A 12,336-nucleotide genomic window follows, 5' to 3' on the forward strand; every position below is an offset into this window, starting at 1 on the left:
CAATTTCCACACCCAGATGAGGCCCTCGGGCCACAAAGTTTGCCCACCCCATCCTAGTGCGTGGAGTGTATATAGAGCATGACCCTAAATAACTAACAGGATTCAATCCCCTTGCCGCCCACGGTGCCAGCTTCCATGGGGGTCGCTTACATCAGCTAATTAGTGTTGTGCTCTTCCCACTGACTTTGCACCATTTGCTAAGTTCCTTTTTTATAGTCCAGAAAAAGACAATCCTGAGTGGATTTGAGCAGGATGCTCAAATATAGCTTTATTTTGCCTAGTGCCCTTCATGCAAATTGTATCCTCTGAACAGCTTTACAGAATTTAATAATACTGCTTAAGTGAAATAAGAAATGACAGCAGAGGGGGAAGGAATTGAAGACACAAGTGAGAAGAGACATTCATGGAAGAGATTTGGATAGAGACAGTCTGCGGCAGAAAAGCTGTTGCAGGCTATTCATGAAAGGCTCTTGAGCCAACAGTGCCAAACTTATGAGCAGGGACGTTAAGAAGAGAAGCCAGCTGGAGAATAGAGAGCAGATCTGTGTGAGTGACTGAAGCAAGTTCATTATCAAACACAGTCACAGGTCTAGCCTTTATAAGATATACAGTGAGACAACACAAGCAATAGCTATGTTATAAGCAGCATAGTGGCTGTTCTCATAGACCATGAGGGCATGCAGAGAAGAGAGGTCGTAGCATAAACTGAGTGATGCAAAAAGCAGAAGAAATAATATGGGTCAAATTTGGCAAGTGCAAAGGGACCTGAAACCTGCCCAAAGGGCTCCACAAGCATGGGAGAAACCTGGACTAGAATAAAGTCAGCATTACAGGCTTTGTCAGTGCCTCCTGTCTCCCTCTCCCAGAGCAGGAGATAAGCAAAGAGTGAGAAGGGGGAAGGACCAGAGTGTGGTGCACTCCACTAATTCTTGGCCGGCAGAACAGTCCTTAAGGGATTATTCTAACTGGTGCATGTTAGAGCAGCCCTAATTTGTACTATGGGCTGCTTTGCACCCCTTCTCCCCCAGCCAGACAAGGGTCAAGGAAGGTATGAGGGTGACTTAGTCACCTTTTACTTTTCTGCCCCAGCTACCCTCTGCATGAGCTCAGTGTGGTTAAGATTTTTTCCAAAGAGCTCAGAGCCAGATTGCAGGGTAGTGGTGAGTCAGTGAGCTCTAACCGTCTGGTTATGGCACACGTATTATTATTTCTAATGATGTTGGCTCTGGCTCATTGATAAATCGACCTCCCGAGCGCTCTCCCATCAACTCCCGTACTCCAGCGCTGTGAGAGGTGCAGGCAGAGTCGACGGGGGAGTGGCAGCAGTGGACTCTCTGCGGTGAAGACACCATGGTAAATTGATCTAAGCTACATTATTCATGAAGCTGAAGTTGCATAAATTAGATCAATTTCCCCTCCCCACCCCCACCATAGACCAGGGCTCAGAAATCCAGTCAGAACTATGGCTTTGGAAAAATAAACCCTGATCTCTAGCCTCAGCTACTCAAGAAGGTGAGAACATTTCCTGACACTCACACCATGGAAACATGAGTCTCTTCATACTCATAGGGCATATTGGGTTAATACTGACAGAAGAATGTCTCTGGGTCAGATTGTCAAGGGCTCAGCACCCCGCACTGGCTGGGGCTATATTTTTGAGAGAGCTCAGCTCCTAATTAGGCACCTAAACAAGGGCCAGATTTTGAGAAGTGCTCAGTACCCAATATGGCCACTAAATTTGGGTCCTACCAAGAGCTGGTGTGGATATCAGGATATATTCTTGCCTTCTTGAGAAGCTGATACTAGAGTTCAGGGTTTATTTTTCCCAAGCCATAGTTCTGACTGGATTTCTGAGCCTTTTCAAAGGGAATGAGGTTCACTGAGCCAGGGTTGACATTATTAGAAGTAATCATGCATGTGCAGTGGCCCGACAGTTAATGATCTCACTGACTCACCACTACCCTGCAATTATACAAACGCATATGGAAGAGATTAATAGTGTCCCAACTCTGCCTGCCGGGCTCTCTTCTCAGGCTTGCCGCAATCTTTGGTACTCTCTACTGACACTTCCATCCCTGTCCCTATGTGCTCTATTGTTTGCGTTATTGAACACTGTCACCTGGAGAGCTAGCCTAGTGCCTGGAGTATCAGATTTGAAATACGTAGACTCAATGGGGCCACCAGGGTGCAGTTAGACTTGCAGCCTTTGAAGGCTGAGAAGCTGCATTGCATGTCTTTTCTGGTGAGACCTGAAAAACTTGGATCCATCTGCTATGCGTGGTGATTAGATATCTCATAAGAATAGGGTTCTGCCCCAAGGCCCTGGCCAAATTCCTCCCCCACTAAGAGCGGAGAGTCAGAGTAGCTGCCACCCTGCACCTCAGAGGAGGCTGCAGTTCAGCAATAGGTTCAATGATGCTTGTATATGTATGGGATGAAGGTTGTTACGCAACTGAAAAAATACTATTTAGCAATTATACTTAAGTGCAGAGTTCGGATCTCGCTCCAAACCGCCCCCTTCCCAATAACGTTTGTGGATTTTCAGATCTGGAGCTCTGATTCAGGCTCTTCTCTAATATTACCTCATGTTTCATCATCCAACCTGCGCACTTCACAGCTGATATCAACATTGGGAAGAGCATTTCAAATGGGACTGTACTACTGTTACAGTTCAGGGTGAACTGCAGCTGTGATCTCTCTCCTTCAAGTTGGAGGTGTGAATTCCAGCCTCAGGAGAGGAGAGACACCCACACTAGCTCTGATCAAGCTAGTGCACTAAAAATGCAGTGAAGGTGGAGTGGCAGGAGAGCTAGCCTTCCCTATACGTACCTGTCCACCACACTAGGGAGACTAGCCCCTCATGCTGCCACAGCTACATTCTGTTTAGCATGTGCTAGCCCAGGTCTGTCTCCCTGAACTGGAATGCACACCTCCAGCTCAAAGTGTAGACTGGGGTTCTCAAACTTCATTGCACCACAACTCCCTTCTGACAATAAAAATTACTAAGGGACCGCAGAAGTGGGGATCGAAGTCTGAGCCCACCCAAGCCCCGCCACCCTGGGATGGAGTGGGGGGCAAAGCCAAAGCCCCACTGCCACAGGCCAGGGGGTCATAGCCGAAGCCCAAGGACTTCAGCCCCAGGCAGGGGGCCTGTAACCTGTGCCCTGCTCCCCAGAGCTGAAGCGCTCGGGCTTGGACTTTGGCCATGAGCCCCAGCAAGTCTAAGCCAGCCCTAGTGACCCCATTAAAAAAGGGTCACGATCCACTTTGGGCTCCCGACCCACTGTTTGAGAACCACTGGTGTAGACACACTCAAACCGTCTTGCCAGTGACGTGCACTTTCCTGAGTGGAATCCCGTGATTGACCCCAGTTTTGACTAGACCACCAGGTTAAAGCACCCCGTTTACTAGCAGATTCAGCTGGGTTTAGTCTCTGCTTGAGCATCCCTTTTTTCAGGAGCTGTTCCAGAGCTTTTCAGGGGCCCGGCACTGGAGTAGATGGAGTATTGTGGAAAGAGCTGGTCAAAAAAAATGTGAAACTTTTCCTATTGAAACATGCTGTTTCATGGCACAGCTGGGACTTGGACAGGATCTTCCACTTCTGTAAGTGCACTAACAGGCTATTAGCTATTCTGGGGTGTCTTGGTATCTGTTTTTCATGACAAAATTCTAAAGGTTTTGGTTTTGTGCCACCATGGAACAGAAATTTTTTTTGAAACCTCAATATTTGTTTGCAAAATGGAATTGTTTTCCAGCCAGCCCTAGCTGTGGCTAATGATTGAGGTATACTGGCAGAACTGTGTGAGGGAAGATTTCCTAACATCTCATTCTGCTTACATTATGCCTGGCTTAGTTCAACGCTAGCAGCGCTTCATTACAAAGTTCATGCCAATTATAAAAAATTGCAGTCACAAAAAAGATGTGCTAAACTTGATTGAATGTAAAACATTGTCAGCTCAGATTTGGCCTAAAATGTATACACCCCCCCTTATCCCCCTCCCCCACAAAAAAAAGAAGCTTTTACAAAATCTAATGCTGACAGAAATAATTCCTTTAAAAAGGAAATCTAACGGAGGTGGTGGTTTTCTTTAAACAAATAAGCATCTCCCTGATAGTGCTGAAATCCTGAAATAAAAACCAATCGTAGAAAAAAGTGAAACTGAATTGCTGATTTTTCATTCTCTCCTCTGAGAGGAAAGTGCAAAACCAAAAAGTATCCAGAATGAAGAGTAAATTGGATTTTTAAACTCTTTACCTTTTTAATGATCTGCAATGTTCTTTGTAATAGAGGTAAAGTATTTTTCATGATGTCTGACTTTCTGACTGTGCCCTCTTATCTTCATTTGTGGTTAGCACCTTACCTTTTAGCTGTGTGTGAATAACTTTGACCAGCAGATAATTTCCCTAAGGCCCCACAGCTGCAGAACTACATCAGTCTATTTTTTTTCCCAAACTTTGGCTTCTTGCATGTTCTTCCTTCAGCATTCTTGGAGTAGATTCACAAGGGTGCCCATCTTGTGGGACTCTGTTGTGTTTTGTTTGCTGCTATGGAATGTTTGTCTATTCCTGAAATTATGAAAAACATTCTAGCCCCATTTCTTTATTTTGCATCTGTTAAGGCACATGTTGGTGGTCACATGTCAATTGTTAGGGTTCTCCCTGTTTTAAAAAGCCTGATTAATCGGAAATGATGCATGGAATAATGCACAAGGAAATGTCTTTAAACTAATTCCTTTCTTCCATTACAAAATGAGAAATACCTCCTTTAAAAGGCATCTGATGCACAAAGTGTGCCAATGGATGTCGAAGTGTACAAGATGTACCCATCTGTCTGCTTTGAGGATTTACTCACCAGTTGTTAATTAGAAAGCCATTGCCAGTAATTGATGCCTGCCAGTCATCACAGGCATATAACAGGACAAATTATCTCCAAAGATGCAAATTGCTTGATTGCCCACATTGCATGTGGGTCGCCTTGGGAACCTCTAACTTCAGTGACACTTGCTAAGATTGCTAATTATTTCTCTCCAGGGTAACACACCCATATGGCACCACCAACATGTCTAAGCAGTGAAGTTCTTCGAGGGGGAAAAAAGCTATATCATAGGAATCCTATGAAAAGGAACACTACGTTATAGGATGGAAGTTTTGTATTAAAATATTTTGATCAGATTAATCAAGTAGGATAAATCTTCTTTGAAAAACCAGATTTTTTTAAAAGCCATGGGCTATATTGACAATAGTGCTACTACTTCTAACATAGCAGATGACCTCAACATCACTTGATAAATGTCTATTGATCAAGAAAATCAGTGTATCTAGAGGTAAGACCAGGAAATATGGAGTCAGCACTCCTAGTTCCTGTTCTTTGCTCTGCTGCTGATACATTGTGAAGTAGGTGAGTTGCACAGTGTCTGATTTTAATAATAAACCTAGGGTGGTATGCATTGCAGGCCAATTTGCATGTCACCACACACACATACATCTATTTGTAGTTACATGTGCAAATGACTGCTTAGATATCTAATGTGAGATGTGTGTGTTCAAATGCACAATCTGTTCATGCAGTTGCAGTAACCAAGTCAGATTCCAATCTTAGTTACACCTGTGTAACTGGTTACTAAGCACAGAGCATTAAGTGTTGTCCAAGCATTAAAGAATGGTGAATTACTCCATCTCTTGTCACTGGCCTGAAAGGGTGTCTTTGTATAGACGCATACCCATGCTGCACAGATTGACCGACGTTTCAAGGTTCAACCTGTACGTGTACCAAAGAAATAATATTTCTTATGTTATGTAGAACCAGTCTGACTTAGACTAAAACATGCTTTGGTTTACAAGTCTCAGAGTCAAATAACTGAAGTTCATTGTGCAGCTGTATAACAAGGATGCTTGTGGGTTTATTCCAGATGCATATCTTTATTATAATACACAAGTAGAAGGTTTCAAAAGGGACTGTACTATATTTTGTACAAATCAGCCTTCCACTTCAATAGCAAAATAGTTCTATATACAAACATGTAGTAACCACCAGGATGCAAGATAATGATTCCTAGAAAAATATTTTTCATATTAATTTAAACTCAGGAGGACTTGATATTTTTCATGTTATTGAATTGCATTTGCACAACCATAAAGGACACCCAAAGTTACAATGGGATTGACTATTGATATTTATTAATTGTTCATGCTAAATAAACACCTTGCAGAATCTGTAGATCACATAAAGTGAAAACATTTTTTTATGAGGAGCGGGAGAAACTGAATTAGAAGAACAACAAAAATTCTCCTATGGAGAAAATGCCTGCTTGTTGCAATTTAAAATGTTGCTATCTAATAAAGAGAAGACATCGGTTCAAATCAAATGACTGAAATGTAGATGTATTGATTAGAGGACCCTACTGTGTAGTCACACACACGGTTCTTCTCAACTTGTTGAATTGTTACGACATGTTAAATGTCCTTGTTCTGTAGTTTTCTAAATGAAATATTGTTTGGTTTTGAGTCGTTTGTTTGAAGGCAAGATTTAAAGCTAAACATCCCATCTGTTACATATGCGCATAGTCTCTCTCTGCCCAGGAATTAATGTTTATTATCAGAATAGGCTGAAGTGCATAAGCGTACATGTTTCACTAATGTATTATTTAAAAGTAAAACCCTGTTAAATTTCATTTTGAAATCACTTCATTTTGTTGTTGTTGTAGTTGTTCTCTCCCTCTCTGTAAATTCACTTGTATTCCCTTGTTTTCACTTACATGGCTCTTCTTAGGCAATTATTCTGCTTCATCATCTAGTATCCTGAACTCATATAACGGGGCCATTCTAGCCCTCATTGGTGGGTCCACATAAAGGATCATCTTACAGCCTGATCCTGTAAGATACTGAGCACCCTCAATTACCATGTTGGTGGGAGTTGAAGGCACTCAGCACTTGGCAGGATTAAGCCTAGTGCCCCGAGTCAGCAAAGTAAGCACATCTTTAACTTTAAATATGTGAGATGTGCCACTTACTTCAGTGGGACCATGTACATGCGTAAGTATCTGGCTGAATCAGGGCTTTAATCCTCGAGGACTTTAGCTTTATTTCTAAGGAGTTACTCATATGGCAGGTCAGCAGCAGAGAGTAGGGAGGGGAATGAACAGAACTTTAGGTGGCCTGGCAGATCACACTGAATCAAATGTAAATGATGGCCAATGCAATCGCCCTTTCTCACTTCTCTGCTCCTGCTTCACCTTCCCAAGCAAACCTCCTCCTAGGATGCTGCTGCTTCTCTTCTACTCTGCCATTGTTGACGTTATCTAGTAACTCGAGCAAGAAGCTGCCTTTGCGACAGTTGAAGGAATCCTGGAGGTCACAGGGGGCATCATAATCTGGACTTTCAGAATCCATGTATCTTCTTCCAGGATGCTGGCGTTTCTCCATGTCTTGGTCGCCCAGATCCAGCTTGTCATCCCAGCTCCTCTTGCCAGGATGTTGACGCTTGTTGTAAATCAGAGACCTCTTGCCCGGGTGTTGTTTTTTGGATAGTTCATTCAGATAGGCCAGTTCAGTGCTAGGGATATCAACATACTGGTCCCACAGTGACCTCCTGCCAGGATGCTGTCTCTTCTGCAGCTCCATGTCACTGTCAAGGTCATTGTCTTCCTCTCTTTTCCCTGGATGTTGTCTCTTCTGAGTTTCTCCATAAGATGCTTCTTCCTCATCTTCCCTTTTCCCAGGGTGCTGCCTCTTCTCTAGGTCACTGGGGAATCTCTTCCCAGGGTGTTGTCTTTTGGAAAACGAGTCTGGCTGAGGAGCGCTTGGTTCTGTCCAAGGAAATGACCAGCGTTAATGAACTTTCGTGATTATCATTATTCATCTGGAAGCTGAACTGTGAGCTCCCTGGGGTATATTTATTATAGCTCTGGAGGGAGCATAGGGTTATATGCCACTCCCAGTCACACCACTGTAAACCTAGAGCAACTCTGTGGAGTGGAATGGAGTTACTCTGGATGGGGTAGCCAAGTGCAGAGTGACATATGATCATTGCAGCAAGGATGGTTTGAAAGAAAAAAAAATCCAGTCTGAAAAAGAATTGGGAGGAAATCCAATGATAGGACCCAATATGCTATTCTAGAGCATTGCTCCATAGAAATTTGGGAAAGGGGGCTGCTGTAGAGTCAGACTAGGGGCTGAAGGATGCATGCACAGGGGCCGGGGGAGGTGCTTAGTTGCAGTGCCAGCAGAGGTGGGTACAGGGCAGGAGCTGCATGCCAGGGGAGGTGGTAGGGCTGAGTGGCAGGTAGAGGCAAGGGAGTAAAGGACATCTTGAAAGTCTGGGAACTCAGAGCAACCAGTTCTTATGATTTTTATTGCATGTCTTGCGATATTTATACCTTTTCTTAAAGCCCCAGCTCCTGGATTCATGTGACTACCTGAGAATCTCTGCTTTCATTTAAAAAAAGAAAAGTAAGTTTCTAGGGAGGTGGAGGTGGGTTTTCTAGGGCCAGCTCCCTTCTCCCTTTGTTTCTGGCAACAGGATCTGCAGCTACCTGCACCTTTTCTTCCACAAGCTTCCGATCAGGGCCAGCTTCTGCTGCTGTGGCTGCTGGGAGCAGAGGATTTGTGAGATGTTGCCAGCGGTAGCCTGGGCACTCCATGGAAATTTGACCCCTTGCATTCTGACAGGGGGAGTGTGAGTGGTAAGGCGCATCTGATGTCCAGGTGACAAGGAGGCTAGCAGGGAGCAGCTGAGAGTACGCTTGCCTTGTTTTAACTTTAGAGCTGCCCCTGCAGGAACCTTCTCTACAGGCAGGTTCATCACAGTGATTCTATCATCCCTTCTGAAGCATCTTCTACATGATGCCAGGCTAGGTGGAGCATTGGTCTGATCTGATGCATCAGTTCCCAGGCTAGTAAAGCTCCCTAGGGAAGAAAATCTCTTTTCCTGATTTCTCTGTGTCACAGCTGGCCTAACTCTTCCCCCCTTTTATTTATTATTCTCAGGAAAGAAAAATAGACCCTAGGAACTAAGCACAACGAAATTAAAGATTGCCATCTAAGCAGCGTGCTAACAGTACCAATGTCACGTCTACCTTTATTAGTCTCTTCCTCCTCTTCTGCTTTCTTGAGGATAGACCGAAGGATGATGCTTTCTGCCCTTTGCAGGATGTCATCCAAATGGCTTCTATCTCCGTTCTCGTTTGCCTCTGGAATGGGCTGCCCCAGACTGACACAGACACTGGAGAGAGTTAGGGAGAGCAGCAGCAGCCGGATGGATGTCATTGTGGGAAAGGAGTTCCTGCAGCTTTCATGGGAAAGTAAAGGACAGGGAAGAGCAATGGAACAAAACCAACAATAATTACAATGTACCTAGTAACTCAGGAAGAAGCCTGGGTAAGTACAAAGCGCTCTGAGCTGCTGCAGAGACTGGAGTGTCTTATGGAAATTATTTCCTGTCCCTTTTAATTTTTCTGACTGCTCTCTCACTTTGTTTTGACGTGCTCCAAAGAATTTGCAAATTCTTTGTAGGTAATGTCGAGGGCTAGCTCACTTTCTGTACAGAACAGCTATTTGGGTTTTAAATGTCATATACGTTTAGCATTTTTTAATATCTTTTGATCAGACTATTCTAGTCTTCCCTTTTGAAACTGTTAGCATATTGTTTTGTATTTTACACATGCACATACACCTGCCTCAAGGATGGCTTTAATTAAATAACTCCCTCTGTTAAACTAAAGGACTGCCTTAAAATAATCCCAGGGTTTGCAGCACAGTTTTGTTCTGCCTTTAGTTAGAAATTCACCTTAAATAAGCAACTGAGTTTTTTTTCTTGTGGGTACACACTCAAAATGGTGGGGGGGTGAGTGAGAGAGAGATTCATATAATATATTTGTGCAGTCTTAGGTCAGGGACTATCTTCTGTGTTTGGAAAGCACCTACCACTTTTTGGTCAAGTCAAAGAATATCATCACATTTTACAACCCACATGCATAAAAATAGTATCTACATTTGTTCTGATCTGTGTCTGGAATTTCTGAAGCACCTAACACATTTTCTCTAAGTTCTGATCATTTATTTACCAAGCAGTGAAGTTCATGTTATTATGTTCATGTATGTTACTATGCATTCCAATTAGCTAAATAATATCCCTAGCAGACTTGTTCAGTGAAAGAAATACACACTCTCTGCTAAAAGTTTTAGAAGACAATACACCAGTTTCTAAACAGAAAACAAGTGTTACCTCTCTTAATGGCAGACTTCTATTACTCTCTGACAAAATCCTTGAATAGTGGCTCTAACAGTGGCATGCTGAGGAATGCTATACTATCCAGTACAATCTTAAGAAGAAAAGGTAAGGAGGCAGCTTAAAAATGTATAAATTACCTGGATTGTGTTTTCTGGGTTTGGTTGATCTTTCTCCCAAGAGGATCTTCAGTTCATTCCTTCTTTAGATGTATTTGCACATCTGAGCTTCAGAGTTTTCCTTCTTTACTACAGACACTTGCAGTATCCAATAGAACGGGTGCGAAGTTCTCTTTGGATGGCTAGTGCCTCCCTACTTATATTGTGCCGCCTCTGGACCCATTATGCAAATAGCTTTGAGATAATTTAGTTGAGGTAGCTTTTTTTTTTTTTTTTTTATCCATTGATGTCAGAGATCTGAGTTTTGGATGCACTTTAAAATTGACAGTTGTTGCCAACCCCCTTGTATTAGCCCTAGACTCCAAATGCTGCTATTTTTCATCCCCTAAGGGGATTATACTGGATCTTATGCATCACAGAAAGGAACTGCTTTATTTTTTTCTCCCCTGCTTAAACTGAGATGCTCCTATGCCTTATAATAAGCAAGCAGTGCAGAGTAAAAGCAAAGGGACCAGGTAATTTACCATGCTAAGGAAACAAAACCATGGGGGTGGGGAAGGCGCACACAGGGCTAGATTTATACCAGTTGAGAATCTGACACAATATCCTGAGTGTCTACAAAAACTCTTTTTAACTTCTGATTCCATCTTCTTTTCTTAGAGACGCTGTTCATAAACAATATGCTAGAATGTATAAGGCATAGCAATGGATATCAAAATGCTACATAAAGCACTTATTTATTTTTTATTATAATAACTGGCAATAATTCCTCTCTAAAGAATCTATCTATTTTAAAATATTTCCACATAGTACTGGTCAACATATATACCAGAGAGCCAAACCTGGAAAGTTAATGGACTGTATTAAAAATTAAGTACAAGAATATAAAGAAGTCTCAAGGAAAAATATAAATTAAAGCATCACTAGTTGAACCTGACTTTTTTTTTTCTTTTTTTTTAAAAGAGGTCAGACAGAAAGGTATTTGGGGAGGGGTGGGGAGGGATATATCTTTTTTAAGGCTTTTAGTCCTATCCCTATCATCAGCAAATAGACCCAAGAAGATTAAAAATAGACTCTAAAACACACACAGCTAATTAAGTCCCAGTAGGGTGCAAAGAAAAGGCTAGCTCTTTCAAAATCCTTATTCTTGTGAGTAATCTTTACTGAGAGTAGTGGTCCTGTTCACCTCAGTGGGGTTACTCATATGAGTAAGAATTACTCAAAGCCATACTGGTTTTTAGGCTTTGACTCCAAGTTATTAATTTGAGTTTTTCAAATGAAGGGATGGAACCAAGTAAAATTAACATTCTTCTGAATTCCCATTAATTAACACATTGTCACAAACACAGAATGGGCCTTGTATATTCTTCTCTATACTGTTATTAAAGAGTTTAATGATAAAGTTATTTTCTCTCTGTAGTAGTTGCTGACAGAAACCAGCTGCCAGATGTGCATGCTGCTGCCCCTTTCCTGCATGTGCCACTAGCATTTAACTGTTCTCCAGGGTGCTATCCTGAAAGCAGAATCAGAAGGTGTATTGGACATTATAACAATGCACCGGATTTAAGTCCATATCAGACGTGCAGTGGTCACCTGGTCCTGATCTGGCCCTACAAAATTGTATTTGTCGCTATTCCAACTAATTTGTGAATGGAATCCATGTGGAGCATCATCTGAGGTGTATATTTGGGATCTGGAATCCCTGGTGTGTGAGCTGGCCCTTGACTTAGTAGCACAATTGTACCAGTTCCATTGTCTTTTGGGTCTTGGATCTGGGAGAGAAAACGCAGCATTTGGCATGTGAATCCCTAATGGAAAAATCCTATACAACCAAATATGGATGAAGCCAATAGCTTTCTATAGAAATTACCATAATGCCCATTGAATTTAATTTAAAAAGAGAAATTTTCTGTAGCTTTTTTGCAGAATTTTCTATTAAACTCTAAATGATGGATCAAAAAACCTACAGAGAGGTTATAACTATCTGTTAAA

General features: G+C 42.3%; 1 protein-coding gene across 1 annotated transcript; it reads right to left on the minus strand.

Moving 5' to 3' along the window:
• Positions 1 to 5,897: 5,897 nt before the first annotated feature.
• On the minus strand, positions 5,898 to 10,530 carry TRH (thyrotropin releasing hormone). The gene is made up of 3 exons (XM_030568544.1): positions 10,366 to 10,530; positions 9,075 to 9,286; positions 5,898 to 7,805 (listed from the first exon to the last, which is right to left on the minus strand). Exons 2-3 carry the CDS (start codon positions 9,262 to 9,264, stop codon positions 7,210 to 7,212), a joined length of 786 nt encoding a protein of 261 aa, XP_030424404.1. The 5' UTR covers positions 9,265 to 9,286; positions 10,366 to 10,530; the 3' UTR covers positions 5,898 to 7,209.
• Between the last annotated feature and the right edge of the window lie 1,806 nt (positions 10,531 to 12,336).

The sequence above is a fragment of the Gopherus evgoodei genome, chromosome 7, assembly GCF_007399415.2.
Source record: "Gopherus evgoodei ecotype Sinaloan lineage chromosome 7, rGopEvg1_v1.p, whole genome shotgun sequence".
Classification (NCBI taxonomy): domain Eukaryota; kingdom Metazoa; phylum Chordata; order Testudines; family Testudinidae; genus Gopherus; species Gopherus evgoodei.

Bases quoted from the DNA above. Each gene is read 5' to 3' on its own strand.
- TRH (XM_030568544.1), bottom strand. From the start codon at position 9,264: ATGACATCCATCCGGCTGCTGCTGCTCTCCCTAACTCTCTCCAGTGTC. The intron at 7,806-9,074 runs GTAGACGTGACA...TTCCTTGGACAG, and splicing joins GGAGGAAGAGACTAATAAAG to AACCAAGCGCTCCTCAGCCA.